Source organism: Echinops telfairi, unplaced genomic scaffold (assembly GCF_000313985.2).
Source record: "Echinops telfairi isolate 266 unplaced genomic scaffold, ASM31398v2 ScPeMD7_1957;HRSCAF=2489, whole genome shotgun sequence".
NCBI classification, from domain to species: domain Eukaryota; kingdom Metazoa; phylum Chordata; class Mammalia; order Afrosoricida; family Tenrecidae; genus Echinops; species Echinops telfairi.
In genome coordinates this window covers 1,940,843-1,967,290 of record NW_022105855.1, presented here as the reverse complement: position 1 = coordinate 1,967,290, position 26,448 = coordinate 1,940,843, and the positions used below count along the sequence as shown (strand labels likewise).

Genomic DNA, 26,448 nt, shown 5'->3' with positions numbered 1-26,448 from the left:
ATTGTGCGGCTTAAAATCAGGAGAGTGTGCGCCAAGGTCGTATCCTCCCACCACACATCCTCAGAATGTACACTGAGCCAATAATCTCAGAAACTGGACTACACACGTATGAAGAATTCCACGTCTGGCTTGGAAGAAAACTCATTAACAACATGTGACATGCAGATGACAAACTCCTATTTGCAGAAAGCCAAGAGGGACTGACGGACTTCCTAATGAAGATCCGAGACTACAGCCTTCTGTATGATTTACCTTAACCCTTTCAAGACAATCATTTTATCCTTGAAATTATGTGTTTTCCATAATGGGAGGGATTTTGAAAAAAATTGGAATGGATATAAAATCCATTGATTTTTAATAAAATCATGTGGATTGTGATGCAATTAGTTGAACATATGTACCAAGAAGTCTCTGGAATTGGGTTGGTGGGATGAAGCCTTTTTCTTCAGACTCATGCAATTATACACATTGCCACTAGATGGAAGCACAGACTAAACGTGGGATAGCTGATTCCCACCATATGTCTCCTGGGTCATACGAGTTTAACATTAAAAAAAAAAAAAAAATCTCAGAACTGAAATAAGCAACATGATAAATGAAAAGATTGAAGTTGTGGAGAGTTTCCTTCATTTGGATTCATAATCAATGCTCATGGAAGCTGCAGTCAAGAAAGAAATGAACCGGTGGATTGTACCGGGCAAATCTGCCACAAAAGACCTCTTTCAAGTGTTAAAAAAAAAGCACAGTTGTCTTTGCTTTAAGGACTAAGGTGTGCCTGACTCAATCGTGGTATTTTCCATGATCTCATCTGCATTTGAAAGCTGGACAAGGAATGAGGAAGACCAGAGAAGAATGGGTGTGTTTGATTTACGGTGTTGGTGAAAACTATTGAACAGACCACAGACTTGCCACAGAAGGAACAAATGTGTCTTGGAGGCAGCGCAGCCAGAATGAGGCCAGACCTTGTCTCACGTACTATGGACACATTGTCAGGAAGGACTACTTCCTGCAAAAGGACCTCACGCTGAGCAAAGCAGAGGGCCCGTCCTCGACGCCTCTCTGTGTGGATGGTGTGAGCCCAGGCGGGGTTTCCTTCTGTGGTGCACAGGGTGACCAGTACCTCATAACAGCAGGACACTCTCACCAAAAAATAGAAGAGTGTTTCAGAATCACCTTGGTCAACCTTTTTAAACTATGGCCTTAAAATATAGAGAGATAGATAGATAAAAAATTTTTAAAATACAACCTTTTTATTTACAACTTCCTGTTTTAAAATAGTAGTCCATTTCAAAGGACAGAAAGACAGTGCAGGGGGTCGTTTCTAGTCTTTAACAAGAATGAGCCATACAAATTCAAGGACTCATAAGGCAAATATCTAGTTTGTTCATTTAGAATGCCAATTGCTGAGTGGGAGGATGAAGAAGAGAGAGAGAAAAAACACATTCTTGTTATGTGTTGAATTGCTGCTTGAACAAGCACATTGATTGCAAGACATCAGCTTGTGGGATTGGGAAGTGAAGTTGTTTGTTCTTGTCCCTTGGCCTAAATATCCAATTCCGTACAGTTCTGGTTTCCTGCGTTTGTGAGGCCAGGCTGTCCAAGCTGCTTTCTAGACCCCAGACATTCAGCACAAGCCTAGAAATCCATCCACCGAGGTAAAGGTGAGAGCCAGTGACTGAAACAGCCTCCAAGAACTCCTCTAAGAATGGCCAGATTCTGAGACCTGAGGCACCCAACGAGGCAGCAGCTGGGAGGCCCGTCAGGGCCCTGGGTGGATTTAGCCTCTCGTGTTCTCTAGGGAGACATCTGTGAGAGCCAAGGAGAGGTTGATAGATTCGCAGCTGGAGGTCGTGGATCAGAATCACAGCTCTGTCCCACTGCATCTGAGTGACTTTAGGAAAGCCACCTAACTTTGAGCCGGTCCCCTTATCCACAGGTATAAATAACGAGGGATGCTAATCACCAAAATGTTGAGGAGAAAAGAACGCATGTACACTGCTGAAAAGCTGTAGCTGTTGTTCACACTCTTGGTCACTACCCACCAGTCAGCCCACTGCCCTCCTGTCGGCTCCGACTCCTGGTGACCCCCAGGACAGAGCAGAACTGCTCCCTGGGGTTTCCGAGGCTGTAAACCTTTACCGAAGCCGAAGACCACACCTTTCTCATGTTGAGCAGCTGGTGGGTTTAAATGGCTGACCTTTCGGTTAGCAGCTCCACTCTTTTATTTAAAAACATTTTTTAAAACAGTTTTAGTGACCTATATAATTCACCTATCCCACAATTCAATGATTTAAATATACCAGAGTAGTGCAGCAGCCCAGTTCTTAACCCACTGCGCTCCCCTTGCCAACCGTGCCGGAAGCTCGTTATGATTGAAATAAAGACCTGTCTTAAGTGGGCTGATTTTCTATGTGAACTAACAGCAAGCTGGGGACCAGATGGAAAAAGCACAAGGTATCTTAGGCGAAGAAGAGTTGGAGTTTGGCCAGAGTCTGGCGATAGGCCCCGCAGAGAGGTGAGGTGTCGGCAGCTGTGGCTGGAGAAGTGGCCTCCCATCAGTCTCTAGGACACACATAAAGGGGGGGCCTCACCCTTGTGCCCTGGTGTACAGGGATCGGGCCAGATGGCCAAAGGTCTCTGTCTGAATTGAAAGGCAGCGAGACGCCATCTGCCATTGCTCTCTGTGGCATTCTCTGGGCATGCCTAGCAAAGGCACCTGCTCATTTGCTTGTATTGAACTTAAAGAAGAAAAGTAAACACCCAAGACCCAGCCTGGATGGGACACAGATGTAAGGGCAACCTCCCGCTGACCTCAGACTTTCACGGCCTCACCAGCTGCTGAGGTCAAGGCAGGATAACAATCAGAGAGAAAGAGAGCGAGAGATTAGGCAACACGCTAAACTTTCTTGCCCTAAGACTCCTGACTAAAATCCAGGAGCAGTTAGAGACAGTCCTGCGCCGATCCCTATACATGGAGTGCTGCCTACAGCTGATTGAGGCTGGTCATTTGGAGAAAGGTTGAATAAAAGCACATAACATATTCACCCTTGCTAAATTTAGCATTGTAGGAAAAACACAGGGAAACAGAGTGGGGAGTTTCACCGGTGACAGAAGCCCATGGTTATAAAAATTCAATAGGGGAAGGGAGACAAAAGCAGCAAAATACACCTAGGTGGAAACATTCATCAAAAGGCTGTAGGTACGGTTTATGCTTTCCTGAATCTAATCTAATTGAAAAAGGAGGGGAGCGTATTCTCTTAGATGCACGTAAGGAAGACATTAGGACACTGCAGCTCAGAATAGCTTTCCTCAAGACAAAAAGCAACTGAAATAAAAACTACCAAAACAACACCCAGCAAGTAGATTTTTACAAAATAAAACATTGCCCTCAGAAAGTTGAGTGAAAAAAAATATATTGACAGGCTTTGCTTTTATAGTGAAACTTTTTTAATAACTGGTGCATAACAATACTTGGAAGAAGTCTGAGAAATTAGACAAAAGTATTTGGTGGATTTGAGTTAATGGGCCAAGCAAGCTTTTTTTCCTTGGATTCTCGGTCAAAGGAATCATAGATTGAGTCTTTGGTTAGAGTCTTGGCCGTGGGAGGGATTTCTGAAATGCCCACATAGTTTTTTTTGGCCATCCTTGAACTGGTTGTGATTGTATAGGCATTGCTCCGGTAACATTTCATTGAGGACATGCAAAAAGTCTCTTTCATCCCCCTCCTGAAGTTGGCGTTATAAATCGAATACAGAGTCGGCTTGGAGGCTGAAGAACTAAAGGATATCCAAGTGATGGCCGTGAAGACAAGGGAACTGTGCCTGTGGTCCTGCTCACGGGGGTGCCAGAGCTGAGCGACGTGAAAAGGCAGCCAGGAGAGCAAGAACAATAGGTTCAAAATGAGGAACATCTTGATGGTTTTCACTTTTGTCCTCGGGACAATGTTCATTGTCCTCCGCACTGTCCTGCCATCAGCGCCCAGTCTCCAAATATACTTGATGACCCGTTGGTAGAATAAGATGATGAACACAGATGGAATCACAAAGCCCACCAAGAAGTGGACGACGGCATAGGCAGTGCCTTCCCAGGAGGAAGGGAGGAAATAGTCACAATGGCTGTCCCAGCTGGAGCCGTAGAAAAAGAAGACGGGGGTCACCAGGGCGGCATCGAAGATCCACGCGGCCGCGGCCATCCTCTTGGCCTTGTCCCTGGACACCTTGAAGCTCAGCGGGTAGACGATGGTGTAGAAGCGGTCTATGCAGATGGAGAGGAGCACGTAGATCTGCACGCCCGGGGTGAGGTACTGAAAGTAGCGCACGGCCTTGCACATGGCACTCCCCAGCGTCCACCTCCCGGCCGAGAGCTGCAGCAGGACGAAGGGCGTGCTGGCCGTGCTGATGAGAAGGTCGGCACACGCCATGGAGACCACGAAGTAGTTGGTGGTGGACTGGGTCCTCCTGCTCCTGTGGATGACCAAACAAACCAGCGAATTGCCAAAGACGGAAAACAACCAGAGGCTCCCAAAGAATATGCTGGCGGCAGCCACTTCCCCGGGCTTCAGGCCGTACTGCAGCTCCGTCCTGTTGCTGTCCCACCCGCGCTCCTCGGGGACTTCCATCCGGTCATAGCTTGGCAGAGCGGTGGCTGTTTCGGAGCAGCTGTGGTTCTGCAGGGGCACCGGGAGCGTAGGGGTAACCAAAGGCGGCTTGCTGTTATCCATTCTTTGAGCAAAAACCATATTCACCTTTGCCTCTTAGCTCTGGAGAGGAAAACAAGAAGGAGGTCCTCTGTTAAAGGGTGTCATACAGGTTGCTTCCTAAGGTTATCTTACTGGACACGCGGGTTGTCATGTGTCTCTGAGTAAGGTGTGCCCGTTAAACATGACTACATCTTACGATTTCTAGCCCCAAGGTGCTCAGGCCGCTACTTCTCGTTGGCTTTAAGAGTGGTTCCCAGCTCAGGTTCTCTCGGGCCTTACCCTCTCTTCCAGAACCCTTAGTCAGTGTGCTCGAACTCAGCCCGAGCCGTCACTCCCTGGGGAAGCAGAAGCTCGGGGTTCAAACCCGGCTGGTGGTGAGGGCCTCACCCCACTGAAGGAGCTCTCGGAGTTCCCGGCAACTTCGTGAGAAGAGCCTGCAGGTTGTAACACAGAGTAATGAGGCTGCGAGAGAGGAAAACTTGGGCAGATGGAAACACAGTTGTCAGCCATGGAAATAGCTACCCGGAGCCTGTGAAAAGGCCGACTGCCTACAGAGAGTGCCCTGTCCTGACTCACTGCTGAATTTCCCTCCCAGAAGCACGAGGTGGCATACGAAGCCAGCATCGCACTGCTTCAGGGGCCAGAAGTAGCTCCTACTTTAACAACATCTGAAAACACCCTATTGTTGTCCCCCCACCCCCTAAAACATGGTGTACTTGGCCCTCATCAACAGCATCAAACTTGATGCTGATCTGCTGTTGTTTCATAAAATAACGCAGTGGCTGAAAAACATACGTGCCGTCCTCCTCTAAAGAATGTAGTCAGGTTCCTAGAGACTTATGGTGAGCAGATGATTAAAAACAACACAATGTAGCCGTAAACAGGACTCAACAACGTTTGAAATGTTATGGTCCATAGGTATAAGAGAATACCATGTTTTTTAGCCCTTGTCCTTTTTTGGTCTTGTTCAGGGAGGGGGAAAAGCAACCACTTTTAATTGGTAAAAAGAGTGTCTGATGCGGGCCAGTCAATTAAAATGGATGTGATTTCGGTCATAGTCTGTTTAGTGAGGTTTATTTTGGCCAAACTCTGTTAAGCAGAAAAAGAAGAGCATATTAATTATGCTTCTTAAGATAAGGAATATGGATAAACAGATATTTTCAAAAGCCACTAAAGTAAGATGCCCCTCTGGGGTTCTGGGCTTTTGACGGCCAGTGGCTTGTTTGCGTTTCATCTGGCCTACGGCACAAGGGTGTCGATCCACAGCAGACTCAGAGAACACTTGCCCTCTGGGTGGGCTCCTGTGGTCCCACAAAGATCCGTTTCTGAAGTTTTCGAAGTGGCATTAAAGAACAGTTCTTAGAGACCCATTTTTCCCTGCAAGGTTTAGCACTAATTTTTAGTAGGGAAACAAATGTTAGCAACAGAGAGATTGCCGTCACAAGAAATGATATTCAAACAGAAATGTGGTGAAGGGAGACAGCAAATAGTGTAAGACATGAAGTAACAACGACGCCGTATCATTGATCATTCACGAGGGAGGAAGGCAGGGAGGGAGGGGAAAGAGGAGCTGATACCAAGGGCTCAAGTAGAAAGAAAATGTTTTGGAAATGTTGATGGCAACATAGGCACAAGGGAGCTTAATATATTTGAATGATGGATTGTTATAAGATTTGTAAGAGCCCCTCCACTTAAATGATTAGTTAAAAAAGAAAAGAAATGATATTCAACCAAAGCCCGGAGCGCAGCGCCATAAACTAAATGTGAGCTCCATATGCGGATAGGAGCGCGTGAGATTTTTTTAATTAAAAAAAATTAAATCCACTAAAAAGGCCTGTAAGCATGATTGGCCAACTGATAGTCTAACTGTAAGAACAGTAATCACATTCCCCATATGAGAAATCAGTCTGAAAACAGGACATGTGAGTCGAAGCTGTCACCATCCTGGAGACCAAGGCACGTTTGATGCTCATAAAACTGAAATAACTTCGCTCTCATCTGTGTAAAGTCTGCAAAATCCTATTAAAAAAAGAAGAATTTAAAGTTTAAAAAAATGAAATGAAATGAAACAAGCAAGCCATTTCTCCAGACAGAAGGGGGCTGTCCTAAACTTTTTGGACACCCTGTGGCTTAAAGAAAACGGTGCCGATTGATCCTATCGCGCCCCTTCTCAAAGAGTGGTGTTTTTTCAGTAAATAGACACACTTTCAGACCCATCTGTTTAAACGTTCCTGTCTCTTTCCCCTCTCACAGCAAACAGTGCACTCCAGTCACAGCTGCAAGCAAACCTGCCCCAGCCTCCTGTCCGCCAGCCAGAGCGGCTGCCTCTTCCTCCAGCAGCAAGCACAGGGCCCAGGTGCTCAGAAACACCACACAGCAGCCCCGGAGGTTCCACGTCCAGGTCCCCAGTCATGGTGTACCTTTTCTGACGCTGCCAAAACTTGCTGCAGCTCTGCTTATTCAGTCGATAAGCCAAGGAGTTGTGGTAGGTGACAGGGAAACAAAGACGAGCACAGTTTTTAAATCAGGATAAAAGCATAATTAAACAACTATAACAACTGTTTAAAACACAACAACAACAGCAAACAACAGCAGCAAACCAAACTCATGGCCATCAGGTGCATTCTGACTCATAGTGACCCTGCAGGACGGAGGAGAACTGCCCCTGTGGGTTTCCCAGGCTGGACATCTCTCCCCGAGAAAAAGCCTCCTCTTGCCCTCACGGCGCAGCTGGTGACTCGAATTGCTGACCTTATGGTTAGCAGCCCAACATGTAACCCAGACGCCACCAGGGTTCATAAGAATAATTAAGAGCTGGAAACAGAGAGAGAGAGAGACACCCTGATAATGTAGTGGTTCTGCGTTGGACTGCAAACCACAAGGTCAGCCGTTGGACACCACCAGCTGCTGCTTGGGAGAAAGACTGGCCTTCTACTCCTGAAGAGAGCTACAGTCTCCTTCCGAACCACTAATAAAGAACCCAACAATCCCAAGGGTTGATACAAATGTGGGGAAACCGGAGTCCTGTTCCATTGGTGGTGTGCATGTTTCCACTGGTTTTCTGGGGACAGTTAGACATATACTTTTCAACTGAGGTTTTGCTGTCTTGCTTATTGTTATTCTGATTGCCTGGCTCATTGTTGTTGTATTTTTCTTTCTGTGAAACTCAGGAAGCATAAATCTAGAGACCGTAACTGGATGAGTAGTTTCTTGGACTTCAGGGGAAATGGGGAGCTAATAACAAACAGAAGAACATTTAGAAAAATGTTCTAAAATTGACTGTAATGATGATCGCACAACTATTTTCAATACGTTTTAACTATTGTATGATATGTGAATCATGTCAATAAAACTTAGAAAGAGTACAGCCTTTCTTAGAAACCCACAGGGCAGTTCTACCCTGGCCTAGGGGGTCACTGTGAGTCGGAATCGACTGATGGCAGTGCGTTTGGGTTTTGGTTTTGGGTCAAGGTGCTAAGTAGTGCAGGAAAAAACAGGGACCCATTCTTGCCTGAGGTGGAAGGAGCTAAGGACAGGCTTTACGAAGGAGGTCAGGGGACAGAGAAGGAACAGCAGTTCTCCAAGAGGACCAGGAGTTAGCAGCACTCCAGGGGAGAGTTAGCATGAGGTGTGAAAGAGAGACAGCATGCAGGATCATTCTGGCCTCCTTTCCGGCTCGATCTCCTATGGGCCTGTCCTTTGGAAACCCCGTATCCTCTAGCCCAAATGCCTCTGAACGCCTAATGTCTAAATGCCGTCCAGCCAGACTGATCTAATTTTCCCAAGCTACAATGAGATGTTTTCTTTTCCGCACTCGTGGGCCACAATGTTCGGTTTCCAAGACTGTTTTACTTTGGGAGCAACAGCTCTGGAGCTCAGGAACACTATGGGATCTCCCAGGGAGCTCTAGGGAATGCTGATTCCTGGGTCTCCGCCCCAGAGAGTCTAAGTTAATCGGTCTGCTGTGCAGCCTGGTATCGGGATGTTTCCAAGCCCTGGGTGATCCGAATATGCAGGTCAAGTTGAGGATCGCTGTTTTAGAATGGCTTGCATGCTTCGGCCTTCCCCATGAGGCTCCCTGGAGAAGGGCGCTATAGTTCTCTACATGAATAACTGCTCATTAAATATTTACTGAATGTAACCTGTAAGGGCTGAGAACTGAAATGACTCCGGTTCTTTGCGGCTCTGCTGCGTTTTATGCAGGGAGAAAACCGTTGTGTGCTCTCAGGAAGCTGACCACTGGTGACCGTGGTGCCAGGGGAAAGCATGTTCTTGGGAAGAGCAGGGGCTCCAGTGAGCCTAGAGCCACCCAGGTCAACTGCTATGTGAACTGGATCCCCCTTCTCAGGGCGAGGGGAGATGCTCGTGTGGGTGTCCTCCCCAGACCAGCTATCCCACCGGCCACAGTGCACCTGTATTCCAGGATCCTAAAGTAAACTTTCAGAAAGGGCTCAGTTAACTTGGAAATGTGTCTCCGGGGGGCTCTTACCCATGGGATACTGAATGCACCGGCTTCTGTAGTGAGGGGGTCCTGAAGAGCCTGGGGGAGGGGGCAGACAACTTTGTTTGTGTGGGGGTCACCGTTAGGGTTTTATTGTGCTACATTTTATATCTAAGAACTTTCCCCCCCTCTTTCAATAGGTTAAAGTAGGGGTTCTCAATCAAGGCGGCACTTTGGAATATTGACTTTTAAAAAGTGGCAATCCGAAAAAAATAAAAAGTGGCAATTCTTTTCAAAGTATTCAACTACCGAGGAACCTCCTAGATTGTTTACATCTGAGTCTCTAGGGATTGTCTCTTGGGTTGCTTCATGTCCTCATAAAGACACATTGCCACCGAGTGGATGCTGACTAGCAGCAACCCTGCCTGTGGTTTCTGAGGCTGGAGATCTTACAAGGAGCAGATAGCCCAAGGAGTAGCTGGTAGATCTGAACCACCGACCTTCCATTGAAGAACCTAACGCCTAGCACAGCCACCAACCCCCCCCCCCCCAGGTTTCCTCGAACACTCCCTTCCTCCTGCTACCCCCCACCCCCGACCTCCTGGGAAATTTGAATGTGCTAAAAGGTATTGCTTTATAGAAACCCCAAATCCAATGAGTTGGTCTTTTGAATCTTTCAGAAGACGTGTGCTTTAACAAGCTTTCCATTTCTCTGATGAAACTATACTACAGTCTCTGCCCCTGACCAGCACCAGAACAGTGCTGTGGGAGAACGTGCCCTATCACTTTGTGTGGCCATTTAATTCTGTGTGTTGCCTTCCCTTGAGGCTCCTATTTCCTTCATTGCAGGGACTGTCTTTATCTCTTTATCCCTGGGACACACAAACACTAATCAAGACAAATGGGATAAACAAACAGATCACCCAATACTTGGAGATAAAGAACATGAAAGTACAGCACCCTTTGCACATCACGCTGGGGCACTGCGCAGGGAGCCTCGCCGAGGCACACGGAATTCTCGGCGAGAATGTGCCTGTGTTCGATTTTTCCATTTACAATTTTACTAGAGTCCCGATGCTGTGAAGTTACACGTTAGCCTGTAGACTTCTGTCTGGCAGGAAAAATAGCCCATGGTTAGGGTCTTATTACTCTGTGGTCCATTAGCCTCTCAGCTGTCTTTGGCGACGGCGGCAGTGCTATTCTGCCATGGGTCTCACCAACTCAAAAGTCAACTCGATCCCACCTCATAACAATAACATAGAGGCTAGTGTTCTTCATTCTTAACTTCCTAATACCTATAACTATCCCTTCCTCAGAGGTTCCTGGAACAGGTTTATGATTTCACAGGTTCCCTCAGGAATGAGTAAATAGATGTTTTGACACATGTTTGTTTTATATTTGCATGAGTCATCATTTTAACGTTTTGAAAATAACACTTCGTTGGCTGGATACATAAATGAATGGCTGGAATGAATGAGAAGGAGGCCTCACCGCTCACTGCCACGGAGTGGATCCCGGCTCTCAGCGGCCTGGAGGACGCAGGGGAACTGCCCCGTGGTTCTCGGAGGCTTCCAATCTCTATGGAAGCAATAGACTTCATCTTTCTCCCGTGGAGTGGCTGTGGGTTTGAACTGCTAACCTTGTGGTTATCGATCCAAGGCACAATCCACGATGCCACCAGGGCTTTGGGGCAGGAAGAGGGGGACCACATGTAGGAACCGAAGGGCAGACGTGGTTGAACTCACAGTTTTGCCAAAGGCGACTCCTGGCTAGACACAGCCACGGCTGGGTAGGTCTCTCCTCGGCTGAGGAATGAATGGGCTCACCCAGCGTGACCGTGAGGCCCAGGCAACGGTCTGTGCACAGGATGGCTGCGCCAGAACCCCCTTGATGGCACCTAACACCAACAAGGCCTAGAAAATCCTAATCCGAATTTGCTGTGTAGACTTCCAGTAAAAATAAAACCAAATCAAACCCTAAGAACTGATTATTTTCCTTCCCGAAATTATAAAGGTTCACGGAAATTCTCACAGTGTGGGAAGAAACATTTTATTTCTGCCATTTGTTTAAAATGTTAATGTTATAGACTTTTTTCTAATTTTGAATTTTTACACGAGTTGGCTGCCGAGAAAACAGAATTTTCTATAGAATGGGAAATATCTATTGGACCTACACAGATATAATGAGCATTAAGAGCAATTACAATGATTACAGTACTTACAGCACTTAACCTACCAAAACCTAACATTAATGTTACACTTCCTGCGTGTCAGGCGTCAGGCACTTCACATGCATAAGGCTGAGAGTCAGAGGACACTCCCTCGGTTTTACCAATGGAAAGAAGACGGAGTGCTTCCCCAAGGTCATACGGCTAAAAGTGGTCAACCTGGGCCTGCTTCGCTCCAAAGCCCATGCGATGAACCACAAAGGGCCGGGTCGGAGTCCAGAGGGTCAAGTTGGCGGTCCACATTAGGCCCTCCAGGACTCCTCAATTAAGCATCGGAATATGAAAGTACTCCCCCGCCCCTGCTTGCCAACCCACAGGTACATCTGTTCAGTACACGAGCTCAGAAACCAGCGGCTGAGTGAGCGTCGGAAGAAAGAAGCTCACTCCCACCGTGCACTGCATGGGGCTCGGCACCAAATGCTGTCAACATGTGGATCGGGAGCTAAAGCTTTTCTCCAGGGTTCACACATGAGTACTGGAAACTCCGGGTGACGGGCAGCCAACCGTCATCTTTTACACCCGGAAGGAAGACAGACTTGAGACTTTCGTTAGGACTGAGGTAAGAAACAGTTTGATGAATAGTACTTAATCCAGAAGAAACTGCCGTTTAATGATTTTGTTTTTATGGCTAAAACATCATAGTGGTAGGTAACTTGTCATTAAACCTTTGGGGTATATGTAGGTCTGCCTGGAATCGTGGGGAATGCCACTGGCTTACAAGGCTCCCAAGATATCACATTAGTATCATGAACTGGTCATGGTGGTAATATTTACTCAAAAAATCTGGGTGCCCCCACCCCACCCCGAGAGCCCATTGCTAAGCATTTACCACTAGTAATTAAGGTAGGGTTACAAAGCAAGCCAGCCTGGAGCTCCTGAATTTATATACATCCTTGAACTTACAAACGGCTGAGGAGGCCACCCAGGCTGTTCAGAAGCTTCCCAGCAGCCGTCTTGCTCTCTGGTCCTGAGCTTACGAGAGTCGTCTGGTGTAGACAATAAGCTATGGGTTTTCTAGAACTACACTCAGACCCAGGGAGCTACCAGCAGGGCTGTGGTAGGGAAATAGCGGAAAACCAGAAATCACGGTGTACCACCCACACGGGGTTGCCAGATGAAACACAGGCCACCCGGTTAAATTTAAATTTCAGATCAATAACAAATGTTTTTTTAAGTAAACCCACGTAGCACTCAACTGGTACCCTGTGTTTTGACTTGCTAAATCTAGCAAACCTCCTCTTTACACATTTTTCATCTCACAGCATGGGACTACAGGCAATGTGATTATGTAGGTAGGCTGGGAAGGTCACCGGTGAAATCAGGTCCTTTTTGGTTGCTTGCTAACTGTGTAGCTGTGGTCCGGCCACTTACCCTTCTCGAGCCTCCGTTTTCTTCTCTGGAAAGTGGGGATCATGAGTTCCTATCTCATCTGACCCTGAAGATTAAATGAGATAAGGTGTGCACAGGAGAGAAATGGGTTCACACAGGGAAGTCTCCTGGGAAGGAGCCAAGCTCTCAGGAAAGTTTGCTCACACGTCCACCTCAGTGGCCGGCATGTAGTACGCACTCCCCAAAAGTTAGTGCTCTCATCGGGCTCCAAACAAACAAACCCAACTTTTCTCCAAACTGGACTTTGTAGTGACATATTAGCCAGATCGCATTCTTTTCCACATCCTACATTAAAAACAAGTAAAATAATGGGATTGAATGCCTTTTTCACGGGGAAATTCCGTAAGCACAGAGACTCCATTGAGCGTATATTGTTCGCACTGGAGTGATTTTGAGTAATTGTACAAGGAACTCACATTGCCAATGAAAACGGCTTGCTCTCCACCATCTAGGCCAGGGGTCCTCAAACTTTTTAAACAGGGGCCAGTTCACTGTCCCTCAGACCCATTGGAGGGCCGGACTATAGTTTAAAAAAAAAAGACTATGACCAAATTCCTATGCACACTGCACATATCTTATTTTGAAGTAAAAAACAAAATGGGGCAAAAACACCCGGCGGCCCGGATAAATGTCCTTGGCAGGCCGCATGTGGACCCCTGATCTAGGCCTTCTGATGCCACAGAGTTACATGCCTGAAATCTTGTTCAATGGCTCTCCTCCCTCTGAGCCCCCTATGGGACACATACAAATATTCTTCCCCAGTAGTTCCAACCTTGAGCACTCTGTGTTTCCCAGTGGGGATCAGACAATGTCCTGAGATCCAACTGGGTGCCTTTCATCTGGCCTTGGATATTGAGGAGAATGACTTTTGTCGGAATGAACTCAACAGCAGAGGGGGGTATAAACCAGGAGGATGCTGAGGGCTGAGGAGACAGAGATTAACAAGACAGAAAGGGTCTCTGCTTTTGTGGAGCTTATCTCTACTCGGGGAATCAGATCGTGAAGGACTAAACAAATGCATAACTCATTGAGCTACGGAGAAAAACAAAGAAGAAAGAGAAGAAAGGATGGGATATAGTTGGTTAGTTACCAAATGGCCATTCCCAACTCCTGTCCAACTCTTGAATCCTCTCGTATTCAAGAGACTGAAAAGACAAGACAGTCATTCCCCACCGTCCCTTGTAATGACGCACAGTCATTCCAGCATGATTTGCTCCTGGTCACTGTGATTAAAAAGCCACATGTGGGACACAGGGATACCCTTGGAAAATTGTCCCTGCTTGATAAAAGGCAAAGGCACGTAGGGAGCATTCTCTCTCACAGACCGACCGGGCTGCCGCTCCACTTCTTGCCTTTGGCAACTGGCCGGTGAGGAGCGACTGATGGGCTTGGGGGGTTCTGAGACTCACAGATCCCAACCAGACTCCTGAAAGTGTGGGATTGCCAGAATACCTACCTTTACACCCCGTGTCAAACATACAGTAAATGTCTGCATGGCTGAAGCCACTTTGAGCCGTCAGTTACTTGTCTCAGGAAGCAGCCTGGCTGTTCTGGAGTTTTATTTTAGATGGGGTGGTCAGAGAAGGGTTCTCTGAAGAGGTGACAGTGGTGATGAAACCCCAAAGACAGGAGACTAACCAGGAGGACATTAGAATCGCATTGCAGGCAGAAACAATGTAGAAAGGCCCTGAGACAGAGTTGAGCTTGTCATGCGGCTGGAATGTTCAGGAAAATGGGGCCTGATGTAATCAGGAGATCATGTAGGGCCTTGTAGACCATGAATTTTATTATTATGGCAGTGAAATTCACTTGAGCACATGGCCTGATTTCTGCTTTTAAAGGACAACTTTCGGAAAGAAAGATGAGGCTGGCTGCTTCTGTAAAGATCGACAGCCTCGGGAACACTACATCGGGTTGCTGGGTCAGAATCAACTTGATAGCAGTGGGCTGCTTTTTTTTGGTTTTAAAAACACAACTTCAGTTGCGGCCTAGGTGGTCAACCAAAAGCAGAAGCAGGGCGAGTGGTTAGGGAGCTCTTGCAATAAACCAGGCCTACAGCAGGGAAGTCCAGTGCAGGTGGGGAAACAGTCTATGACTATTGAAAATGCACTAGAGGCAGAGCCAACAAGATTTGCTGATGCATGATGGAGTTACAGGAGGAGGAAGAAGCCTGGGTGTAAGTGTCAGCAACAAGGGAAGACAAAGATTTGGGGGTGCTGGAAATCTACAATCGTTTGGGAAAAGTGAACTTTCTGCTGGAATCCGAGTCTGTCAGTGTGTTGTATGCTGGTTTGCATGCTGTGTGGTGCTGGGAGTAGACACACCAGTATTTCAAATACCACCAGGAGGGTCACCCATGGTGAACAGGTGTTGGCAGGACCTCCAGATGAAGATAGATCGGGCGGAAAAACCTGGTGATCTACTTCTGAAATTTAGCCGATGAAAACCCTTCATAACAACAAAAAGGCAAATATCCAATTTTCTCAAAGGACTTGAGTAGACATTTCACCAAAGAGGTCATTCAAATGACCACCAAACATGAAAAGATGCTCATCATCATTAGCCACCAGAGAGATGCACACCAAACCATAGACAAGCTACTATTTCACTCTCAGGAGGATTGCTAAGGTGAAAAATATGTGAATAAAATAACATGTTAGCAATGATATGGGGAAATTGGAACCCTTCTCCACTGCTGGTAGGAATGCAAACTTGGTGCAACACAGTGGAATGTGTGGTAGGTCCTCAAAAACAAAATACAGAAATGGGTCCAAAAGACATGAAAGCAGCCACATACAAAGATGCAATACACCACAGTGCACTGCGGCACTGCTTACAACAGCCCAGAGGTGGATAAAACCTAAATGCCCACTGGTCGCTGGATGGGTAAACAGAACATGGGACAAACATACACAGGCAAGTCAAAAAGGGTTCCAGTTCACATGCACAGGGTTATTCCAAACAAAACATGTCCACATATGTCTCAGTGGTCAAGACATGATGGCAGCCAAGTTCCTCAGTAACACGCTTGTCTTAGGTCTCATTAAAAAACAACAATTCACTTCCATCGAGTCAATTCTGACTCGTGGCAACCCCACTGAACACGGTAAAACTGCCCATGGGAGTGGCTGGTGGTTTGGAACTGCTGACCTTGAGGTCAGCAGTCCAACGCATCACCATGACACCACCGGGGCTCCCAAACTCACTGCCCACGAGTTGAATCTAGAGGCGACTTACAGTATCTGGGAGTAAATGCACAAGTTGTATGCAAATACTCCACCGCTTTATATAAGAGGCTTGAACAGGATCAGATTTTGGTTCAATAGGGGTCCTGTAGCCAATCCTCCCCACACCACCCAGATACTAAGAGATGACTGTGCTCTTTAGCCAGGAAGAGAAATGTAGTCCAGACACACGGCACAACCTGGATGGAGCTTAAACACATTAGGCTGAAATAAATCAATCACAAAAGGACAAATAGATATTATATGACCTCAATAATGTATAGGCAAATGTACAGTGACCAAAGTTTACTAGTGGCTACCAGCGGCGCTGGGGAGAGGGGCAGCGGGGAGAGATTAGTGCTTATGGAGCACTGAGTGGCAGTTGATGGTGATGAAAAACTGACACTGAATTCAAGCTACACAACTAATTAATGCCATTGATGGAGATACATTGTACGCTTGTAGAAAGCTGAATTGGCAAATGTGTGAATACATATTTACAACAAGAATAACAACAAAAAAGAGGAGCTGTTGAGGTGCTTACATATAACAGAACACCTCGTGGTTTGGAGGGTTAAGCTCACAGTTTCATAGGACATCCCGGTTAACTGGCCCAATAGTGTGTCTAGCGCTTTTGTTCCACCTCCCAGTGTGTTGCACAGTACCTTGGTTCTGAAAAGCTTGCAGCATACAATACTTGGTCACCAGTTGTTGAAGCAACAGAAGAAGAGATTTCAGGGTATGAGAAGGGGATGGAATGTGTGGTTAATTGCCACCAGAAGAACAAGATGGTGCCCTGCTCCTTTAAGCAAGTGTTTTGATCAAAGATCCTATAGAAAAATCCTGGTCAAATAAGGATAAACGGAGAATTTTCAAATTCTTACAGAATTCAGACTTCCTCCCATCTCTTTCATTGGCTATTGTCCTGAGATAATATTTCACCCAAAGTAGCCCCAGAAGTCTTCTTTAAACCCAGTAGTTTACTTACTTAGTAAAGAATGACTGCAGAGAGTACTGTAAAAAACTAGCTACATAGGATCAAACTGATAACAGGCACTTGAAAGGTTAGGTAGGAAGCTTACCGGGAGTGAAAGACGATGGAACACGTTGGAAAAGAGGTACAAATGGTGACTCAACTTGAAGGATGGAATCGGTGTCGCTGAAGCGTACATGTGAACCTTGCTGAGTTGGGTATGTTCTGCTGGGCATCTTTTCAACAAAACCAATATCATCATTATTATTTTAATCCTATATCTGATAGAGTACTGGACTATGAGAGCCCAGGTTGGAAGATGCTAGAAAGCACAGTGGCTACAGCTGGGGATCTGAGCATACCAAGCATGGTGAAAGTGGCGCAAGGCTGAGCAATGCTGTGTTCTGTTGCCAGTGGGGTTACTACAACTCAAAGTAACCTGATGGCAGCCTAAAGCAACAAAAAGATATCCAAGTAGAAATGTCTACCTGGCAGTTGAATATATAAGTTTGGAGTTCTTGGAAGAAATAGGTTAGGGCTAGAGATTTAGTTTGGAGTCTCTAACCTTTCAGATAGCAATTAAAATCATGGGCCTGCTAGGACTGGGGAGCCAGTGAGTGTTGCTAGAAAACAAAGAAGGTCCCTAAAACTCAATTTTTTTTTTTTAAAGATGGGAATGGTAAAATGCTGATGGGAGTCACCATGAAAAGTGGGAGAGATAGGGAACAGTGGCAGTACTGCAGTCCTTGAGAAGGTGGAGAAAACCAGGTCCAGAGCACAAGTAGGGCGAGCTTTCAACGGATGGAGGGACTCTTCCTCCATTGTAGCAGAAGGGAAGGCAGAGAGAGTGAGTGCAAACACAGGTGGGCTGGTAGATTCGAGGATGGGAAGATGAGCAAATGCCTATTTTCTCACTGAAACAGGAGGTGAGGCCATCAGAAATGATGGCACAGGATGCTGGCAGTTTAAGGAGACAGAAAAATGCAAACCAATCTTTCCAGAATGAGAAAAGTGGCCATGTCGAAAACCGAGGAGGAGGATTTTAGGCACTGTTGAATGCCGACCTGAGATCCGAGGTCACAGAAGACTGAGCACAGTTTACAGGAATCCAGTTTTAAAATGCTGTGAAAATATTCACAATAGGCACCGAGATATATGATAAGCATACTATTTGTAGTATTGCTCGTATCAGCAGACTGGAAACAAACTCAGTATTCTTCAGTAGGAGAGGTGATGGGGGCTTTCACTTTGCCCTACGAACATTTGTTGCTTGAATCTTCTAGACAGTTTACAGTTACTTATGCATAAAATGGTTTTACTTTTTAAATGTTTTTTAAAAATCAGATATATCTCCCTACTAGGGAAAAAAAAATACAAGGTAAGAAGTTCATGGCAACAAATGTACAAATGTGCCTGACACAATGGATGCATGTATGGATTGTGATAAGAGTTGTACAAGCCCCCAAGAAAATGATTTAAAAAAGAAAAAAAAAAGCTCAAGTTTTCCCTGCTATAGATCGATTTGTTTCCACCACAAAATAGGTCCTCATAAATCCTAACTTCTATCCCTACAGCTATAATCCCTTGTAGCACCGTGTTTCCCCAAAAGTAAGACATCCCCCGAAAATAACACCTACTTACAGTTTTGCCTCTCGCTGAAATATAAGGCATCCTCCGAAAATAAGACCTCCCTAAGGCTTCCCTGATAATAAGACCCCCCGAAGCTACCGTAACTCTGGACTCTGGACGGTAGCGGCAGGCACCACCACACATCTCACTGTTAGCCGCAGCACAGCCAGAGCAGACAGGAAGTACGAGTAAATGTACCATAGAGTCTTGTACATGGAAATAATGGTAGTAACAAGAAATTCTTGATACTGTAGGAAATAAATTTTCTTTTTTGTTGTTCAACAATAAATGTGTACTGTATTCTTCTTCATGGAAAAATAAGACATCCCCTGAAAATAAGACCTAGCGCATCTTTGGGAGCAAAAATTAATATAAGACACTGTCTTATTTTCGGGGAAACAGGGTAGTTCCCAACCTTCCTAATGTTGTGACTCTTTACTACAGTTCCTCATGTTGTGCTCACCCCCCCAACCATAAAATTATTTTTGTTGCTACTTCACAACTGTAACTTTGCTACTGCTATGAATCAGGTGACCCACAGGTTGAGGACTGCTGCTTTAGGGAATGGGTTTCCTTTGTTATGTTAATGAGATGTTAGTGCAGGGAATGTCTTTTCTTAAAAAAATTTAAATCATTTTATTGGGGTACAGCCCTAATCACAATCCATACATTCATCCATTGTGTCAAGCACATTTGTGTATGTTGCCATCATCATTTTCAAAACATTTTCTTTCTACTTGAGCCCTTGGTATCAGCTCATTTCCCACCCTCTCCCACCGTCCCTCCCACATGAACCCTTGATAATTTTTTTTTCATGTCTTACACTGGATCAATGTCTCCCTTCGCCCATTTTTCTGTTGTCCATCCCCTGGGAGGGGGTTATATATAGATCATTGTGATTGGCTCCCTGTTTCTCCCCCACCTTCCCTTTACCCTCCTGGTATTGCTACTCTCATTATTGGTCCTGAGGGGTTTATCTGTCCTGGATTCCCTGTTTCCAGCTCTTATCTGTACCAGTGTACATGCTCTGGTCTAGCTGGATTTGTAAGGTAGAACTGGGGTCATGATAGTAGCGGGGAGGGAGCATTAAAGAACTAGAGGAAAGTTGTATGTGTCATCGGTGCTAACTGTACCCTGACTGGCTCGTCTCTTCCTTGTGACCCTTCTGTAAGGGCATGTCCAGTTGCCTACAGATGGGCATTGGGTGTCCCCTCTGCACTCCCCCTCATTCACAACGATATGATTTTTTCGTTCTGAGTCTTTGATGCTTGGTACCTGATCCCATCAACACCTCATGATTACACAGGCCGATGTGCTTCTTCCTTGTGGGCTTTGTTGCTTCTCAGCTAAAAGGCCACTTGTTTATTTTCAAGCCTTTAAGATCCCATACGCTGTATCTTTTGATAGCCAGGCACCACAACCTTCTTTACTACATTTGCTTATGCACTCATTTGTCTTCAGTGATCATGTCAGGAAGGTATCACAGAATGCTGGTTATGAGAACAAAGTGTTCTTGCCTTGAGAGAGTACTTGAGTAGAGGCCCAATGTCCGTCTGCTACCTTAATACTTAACATACAAATATATGTACATAGATCTATTTCCCTATTGTTATATAAAAATATATTTACATATATACATGCCTATATTTACACCTCTATAAATGTTCTTTGCCTCCTGGTTATTTCCTCGCAGGGCATGTCTTAAGTCAATATCTTTGGTCATATAAGAGCCTAAACAGGCAAGCTGATGAGGGAAGACATACCCATGCCATGCAAACCAAGGCACAAAGACCTTTGCTCAGAGATGAAAGAGAGGCTTTCTCTTAGAGAGTTTGGATTTCTAGCCTTGTAAACTGTGAGGAATTAACGCTGTTTGTTAAAGGCACCCACTGAGGATTTTTCTATTAGAATAGCACCACCTATCCTCCCACCGGTGGAGTCTGACTGACTCTCCACAGACAACATGTAATCACAGACAACATGTAATAAGAGTTATGAGGAGCCGATACCAAGGGCTCAAGTGGAGAGAAAATGCTTTGAAAACGATGATGGCAACATATGTACAAGTGTACTTGAGACAATGGATGTATGTATGGATTGTGATAAGAGCTGCATGAGCCCCCAATAAAATGATTTAAAAAGAGTTTAGTGTGTACCTTTTGCAAGTTATCCCTATTTTATATGGCAATAAAAATTTTTTACGTATGCTTAAAATGTGAAATCCTGTTCTAAGTATTGGTCTAAATTACTTTTTCTTCTTAATAGCACATTAAGAATAGCTTTCAAAGTAAACACCATGGAGTTCTATCCTATTAAAAACTGGCTGTGTAATACTGCAGTGTAGAAATCTATCAGAATTTATTTATTCCCCACTTGTTGTACATCTAGGCTGTTTATTTTTTTCGTCCCCGCATGTAATAATACTCCCTCACACCCCTACCTTTTTTTTTTTGGGGGGGGGGGTAAGATGACATTTTTAGAAGCAGATACACACGCATGGATATGTATACAATGGGATGATATATAAAACTTTTAGTAGGCCATGGAATAAAAACTTTGGATCAATTATGTGGAAGAAGGTGATCCACGGTAAAGAGAACAAGGAAGAGGGAAGGAGGGAAGAATTCAAAGTAGTAAGCCTCGCTTGGAAAGTTTGCCTCACCTCTGGCTTGCCTGTTAGGCGTTCTTTGCTGGGGCAAATTGCCCCGTGTGACTCCAGAGCACTGGAACGACGTTCTGTGGCGATGGACACCACAGGCACAGTTGATTGGGGAAGAAGAGGAGCAAGCTCTGAACCGAAGCTAGCCGCAGGCGTACTATGGAGTAATCCGACTGTCTTTCTCTGGAGGACAGAGGGAGAGAGTGGAAGGAATGATGCCTCAGAGCAAGAAGAAATCGTGTGCAGGGACCATGACGTATTAGAATCCCTGAGTAGCCAAAAGAATGGGTTAAGAAAGAGCTAATACTAGAGAGAATAGAATTTTTTTTAAATTAATTTTTCTGGAAGTAGTCTTCTATGGATGGCCTTATAGCCATTGACATGTCAGCAGTTTCATAGCCAGACTTTACTGAAGATTAATTTTCCTCCTTAGATGCAGAAGACTATAACTATTTCAGATGTGAAGAAGCTGGATAGCAAGTGAAGGCACAGGTTCTTGACCCAAAACCCCGCCAAACCCTCACTGCCGGGGAGCTTGTTTCTAACTCAGAGGGACCCCTACAGGGCTTCTTACCTGACAGCACCACCTGGGCTCCTTGTGGCTCTTGGGCAGTACAGTAGTTCTCTACTAAAGTCCTCCCTACCTGTCCTGCTGCCTAGGGGACTTCTGACAATGCCTACAAACAAGCTTCCTTCTCACAACTGTTGGGGAGGGTCCAAGGGTCTCTTGTGCGATGATGTCTAGAAGTCAGGGCTGTTGCCCATAATCCTAAACACACAAGCCACCAACCATGGAAGAGTTACCTGCCAACAGCGTGAGGCTGAGGAGCCCTGCTTTGGAGCCAGTCAGCTGGGTTTCAAGTCTCTTACTAACTCTGTAGCCTTGGCTCGTTACTAATATCTTTGTGCTTACTGAGTGACTTCGTTTGTAAAATTAGGAATGTCAACATGGTCTCACCTCATTGATTGGTTGCACCAGAAAGAATAAAATGAGTTATAGCAGAAAGGGGCTAAGCAAAAAGAAAAGAGCTAAGAACTATGCCTGCAAAAGAGTAAGTGCTCAACATACATTTTTCATTACTGTTACATGCCTTGAATGCAAGACCTGCACCAACATTTTAACAGTGGTTGTTTGTAGGCAGTAAGGGGCTTTTCTCTTCATTATACTTTTATACCTCTGTATTTTTCAAGTCTTCTAAACTATATTTGTACTAATTTAACATCCAAATCTATATATGTATGTGTGTGAAGAATGTAGAAAGAGCTTTACTTGTAATATAGTGAAAAAAAACAAAGCAAACACACACCCACTGCTATCTAGTCAACTCCAACTCATCGTGCCCTTACATAGGGTTTCTGCTGAGCAGCTGATGGATTTGAACCACTAACCTTGCCCTTAGCAGCCCAAAGCTTATACCGCGGTGCTACCAGGGCTCCAGTAGTAAATGGAGGCAGAATTGGAGAGACCTGAACTCTACCTGTTGTTTGTGCCTGGGTCGATTCACCTCTCAGCGCTTCAGATGGGCATGGCAGAGCTAATAATGCCTGCCTCTCGAGCTGCTCTGGGATTAAACATTTCTGCCTAGCAAAGTGTGCCCAATGAAAGGCTCCAGGAGCTGACTGCTTTAGAGGCTTAGCCAAGAGCAAATAACTACAAACCGGAAAATATACTCGTGCCGGTAACGCGATGTTTAGTTTTTAAATGATCCTCTTGGAGAAAATAGCTTCCCGCTAGTCTTCCACCTGCAGCCCCTATCTCCAGCTACGTACACTGTGGGAAAGAACGGGTGTGATAATCCCACTGGCAGGGCCTGGTTTTCGGGGTATATGAGCCGGTCAAGTCCCTGCGTGTGACAGGCACTTGTTGCCATCACCCATGCTCAGGGACCTCCATCCAACTTCCTCCTTCATCTATGAAACTTCCAAGTTGAAAACATACTCAGCAAGGACTCTCCTCAGCAGGAACCACCCCCTCCCATTCTCTCTCTGGGGTTCCACCTGCTGCCTTTCGGCTGGTTGAGGTTACCCCCTTTGAGACTTCAGAGGGACTACTCGCCTAAATAGTCCCCCGGACATCAGTCTCACACATGTGCTTGCTGAGCAGCTGGCCCTGCCCAGCTCTGTGCTTCCTCCAGTGCTGTTTCTTTTCCACAGGTGGCTCTGGGGGTAGGGCGGGTGAGTGATTCAAGAACCTTAGTTACATGGAAAACAATAGGTTACATTTGCATCCACAATTATGGGACTTGAGCCTAATTGGCCAGTTCACGCAGCTCAAATCTCAACTAGCTTTCAACATACCCTGGGACATTCCTTAGTAGGTAGGTCCTACAGGCCATGGTTTGGAAAGGGAATCTGGTGCCAACCCTCTAACAAGGAAGACCATGAGGCCCCCTAGGAAGGAGTCTTGCAGTGCAGTGACCTCGCTAAGGAGTGCTCTGGAGCCTGGATCAGGAGTGGACTGCCTGGGCATCCATTCTCCCAGGTAAGGTGGAATGCCTAAAGAGTTGGGAAATGGTGTCGGGGAAGACACCGGCAGGAAGTGAAACTGGAAGGGGTCTTCCATCTAGACATGAGTAAAGAAAAATACCAGAGAACTTTATGCTAGATCCAAATAAAAATATCAGGATTGGTGATCCCCAGGATTGGTTGCTCCAGGCCCAGCCAGGACTATAAACTTCTGGAATAACCTTGACTGGTGCCAAGATCTTCCCTACCACACATTTGCTAACTCACTGCCTACCCACTGTCAACGGAGAGAAGCCTGGTCCCTGACATTGACTCCCGCCGATGCTGTCAGTCTCAGTCTACCCAACCTTCAATCACAGGTGCATATAGCTGAAGCAAGAGCTTAGCATGAACCAGACATGGTGCAAAGTGCTAGAAATTAAAAAAAATGGAAGAATCCAGTCCCTGATCGCAAGAAAGCTCACTTTAGGTGGCCATCCTGCCCCCAAGGAAATGTAGATTTCAACAGGGATCAAAGGCTTGATCTGAAGGCTCATATTCAGTATTGTAAGGGGCACAGTTGCCCTCCAGTGTTAGCTCTGTAATGAAGCTCGTGACAGAAAGTGAAGGCGAAGGGAATCAGCCCAATTAGTACAGAATTTCACACATTTGAGGTTCCCATTCCTGTGTCCCTTTGACCCCTCTTTGTAGCTCAGACCTAGTAGCTTATCGTAGTTTCTCCACACAGAGGAATGAGAGCATCCATCCAAGGGCTAGAAGGAGGCCTATGGACCCAAGGGTAGGTATATGGCGGATCTCTCAGAAATTTCCAGCACTAAATACTTTCATGTATATTTCACCACAATGAAAGAAAAAACCTGATATACTTTCTCTTTTACCTTAAAAACCCAAAATAATTTACAAAAAGACAACAATTCCTTTATTTTGAAGTATAATTATACAGATTATTTTAAAACAATACACCCAGTAGATATGATACCAGGGTTTATGTGCATAATTTTAGAAGCTTTGAATCTATTAACTTTATTCTGAGATCCAGGTATGTGTCTTTAGAGAATATGCTTCAGCCAGTAGTATTACTAGCTTCTGAGGATGGAAGAATGTTTCTAGGCTCGATTAAAAAAAAAAAATCACCATGATGTAATTCTAGATTTTTTTCCCCTTTAGACATCATTTGGTCACCATAGTAACAGGATGTTTTACTACCAGACATCTATACAGCACAAGGGACGGGCAAGCAATTACTTAATGGGTTATTTGGGGGCACAGAATGTAACTATTGGCACAATTCAGTGTGAAATCTGTACTTCACTACAGACCTCTTTAAGCAAGCCAAGCTGACTCAACCTTCCAGAAAGGTCAGTGGAACATTCCAGAGGTAGCCAAACTGGCTGTAGGCAGCATTCGCAATAGGTGGAACAGAAAGGCAGACTTTTCAGCGCTTAAGAGCATGGACTTCTCGGTTCCAAAGCCTGACTGGACTTGCTATGTGACCTTGGGAAAGTTCCCTAACTTCTCTGTGCCTCAGCTGCTTCATCCCTAAAATGGGAGTAATAACACCGCCCTGATCAGGTTGTTGTAAACACCGAGGGAATGGTTATCTGTGCTTAAAACCATGCATTTTACATAGCGAGAACTTTGTGAAGTATTTGTTAGCGATGGAAGAACATTTAAATTTGTAAACTCCCCTCTTTGTACTGGGTAGCAATGATCAAAGATGCCAAGAATTTCGGTGCCTGCCAGATTATTTTAGCCTGTGATTTCCGTGGATTCCTTTGATTTCCAGGGGGGGGGGGGGGGGCTCTTGGCAGCAGTTTATAGGATTTGGAATTCCAGGGTCTCAGCTATCCTGAAACAGAGCTGGGAGCAATCACAGGCATTCTTGGGAGCAGGCACATTGGGAGGAGGACGGCACAGCACAAAAGCACAGCATGCCTGCCCACTCAGGCTCTCTAAGCCACTGCCACCTACCTCGGAGAACAAGGGCATGGGCGAAGGCAAGGCTTTTATTTCCGTGAAAATGTAATCTAGTTGGTTTCTGTGATAATTTTTTTCTCTTTCTAGTATTAGGGGGGAAAATCATTTTCATCAATGAACGCTTTGTTTTATTCATTATCATATATACAATGAATCATCTTCAACAGACACTCAGGTCAATTATTCATTTTAACAGAACTACCTAGGCATTTTTTCTGGACCTGGGACAAATCTAAAAGCCCCTAACTAGCATATAAGTCAGGGCAAAAATCTCCCGATGCTTTAGGAGGGTGGGGAAAGGTATTACGTCTGCTGAGCCAAAATTCCGTGGGGATCTTTATCACATACCTTCATCGGGACTTGATTTGGGAGTCAGTCTCCTTGGGTCTTCTGCATCAGTGGTAAGCCTTGCACAGGAGTTTCGAGAATGCCATGAGCCACCAGGAAAGCACATTCATATCTGTCGTCTGCCTTCCCCTGGATGCACGCCTCCTTCCTGGTACGAAGAGAAGATGACGCTGTTCAGGGTGGCCTGTTAAACCATCTTCCCGCCCCCAGCCCCACTCTCTTGGTGCCCCTCCTTTCTCCTTTCCAAGGCTCTGGAATGTGTCACATGGGAAATGGATCATGTGGCTGAAGGGGGAAATTGTGGCCATCTTCTCTCTCCCAGCCCCCACTTTTCCGTTCAGGAGCAAAGCAGCAGAAATCTCCGACCTGATTGGCTCTGACCAAAATCTCCATCTGAAAAAGGAAAGATTCAGCAG

General features: G+C 45.6%; 1 protein-coding gene across 4 annotated transcripts; it reads right to left on the bottom strand.

Annotated features, from left to right (window-relative positions):
* Positions 1-3,435: 3,435 nt before the first annotated feature.
* GPR19 (G protein-coupled receptor 19) lies at positions 3,436-26,186 on the bottom strand. Of its 4 annotated transcripts, none has more exons than XM_004716215.3 (2): positions 26,033-26,186; positions 3,436-4,759 (listed from the first exon to the last, which is right to left on the bottom strand). In XM_004716215.3, the coding sequence occupies exon 2, from the start codon at positions 4,736-4,738 to the stop codon at positions 3,491-3,493; it is 1,248 nt and encodes a 415-aa protein (XP_004716272.1). In that variant the 5' UTR covers positions 4,739-4,759; positions 26,033-26,186; the 3' UTR covers positions 3,436-3,490. The 4 variants fall into 4 exon arrangements, with proteins under 4 accessions (XP_004716272.1, XP_045149195.1, XP_045149193.1 ...); XM_045293260.1 differs by lacking the exon at positions 26,033-26,186 and adding an exon at positions 10,886-10,920; XM_045293258.1 differs by lacking the exon at positions 26,033-26,186 and adding an exon at positions 4,979-6,144.
* Positions 26,187-26,448: the final 262 nt, after the last annotated feature.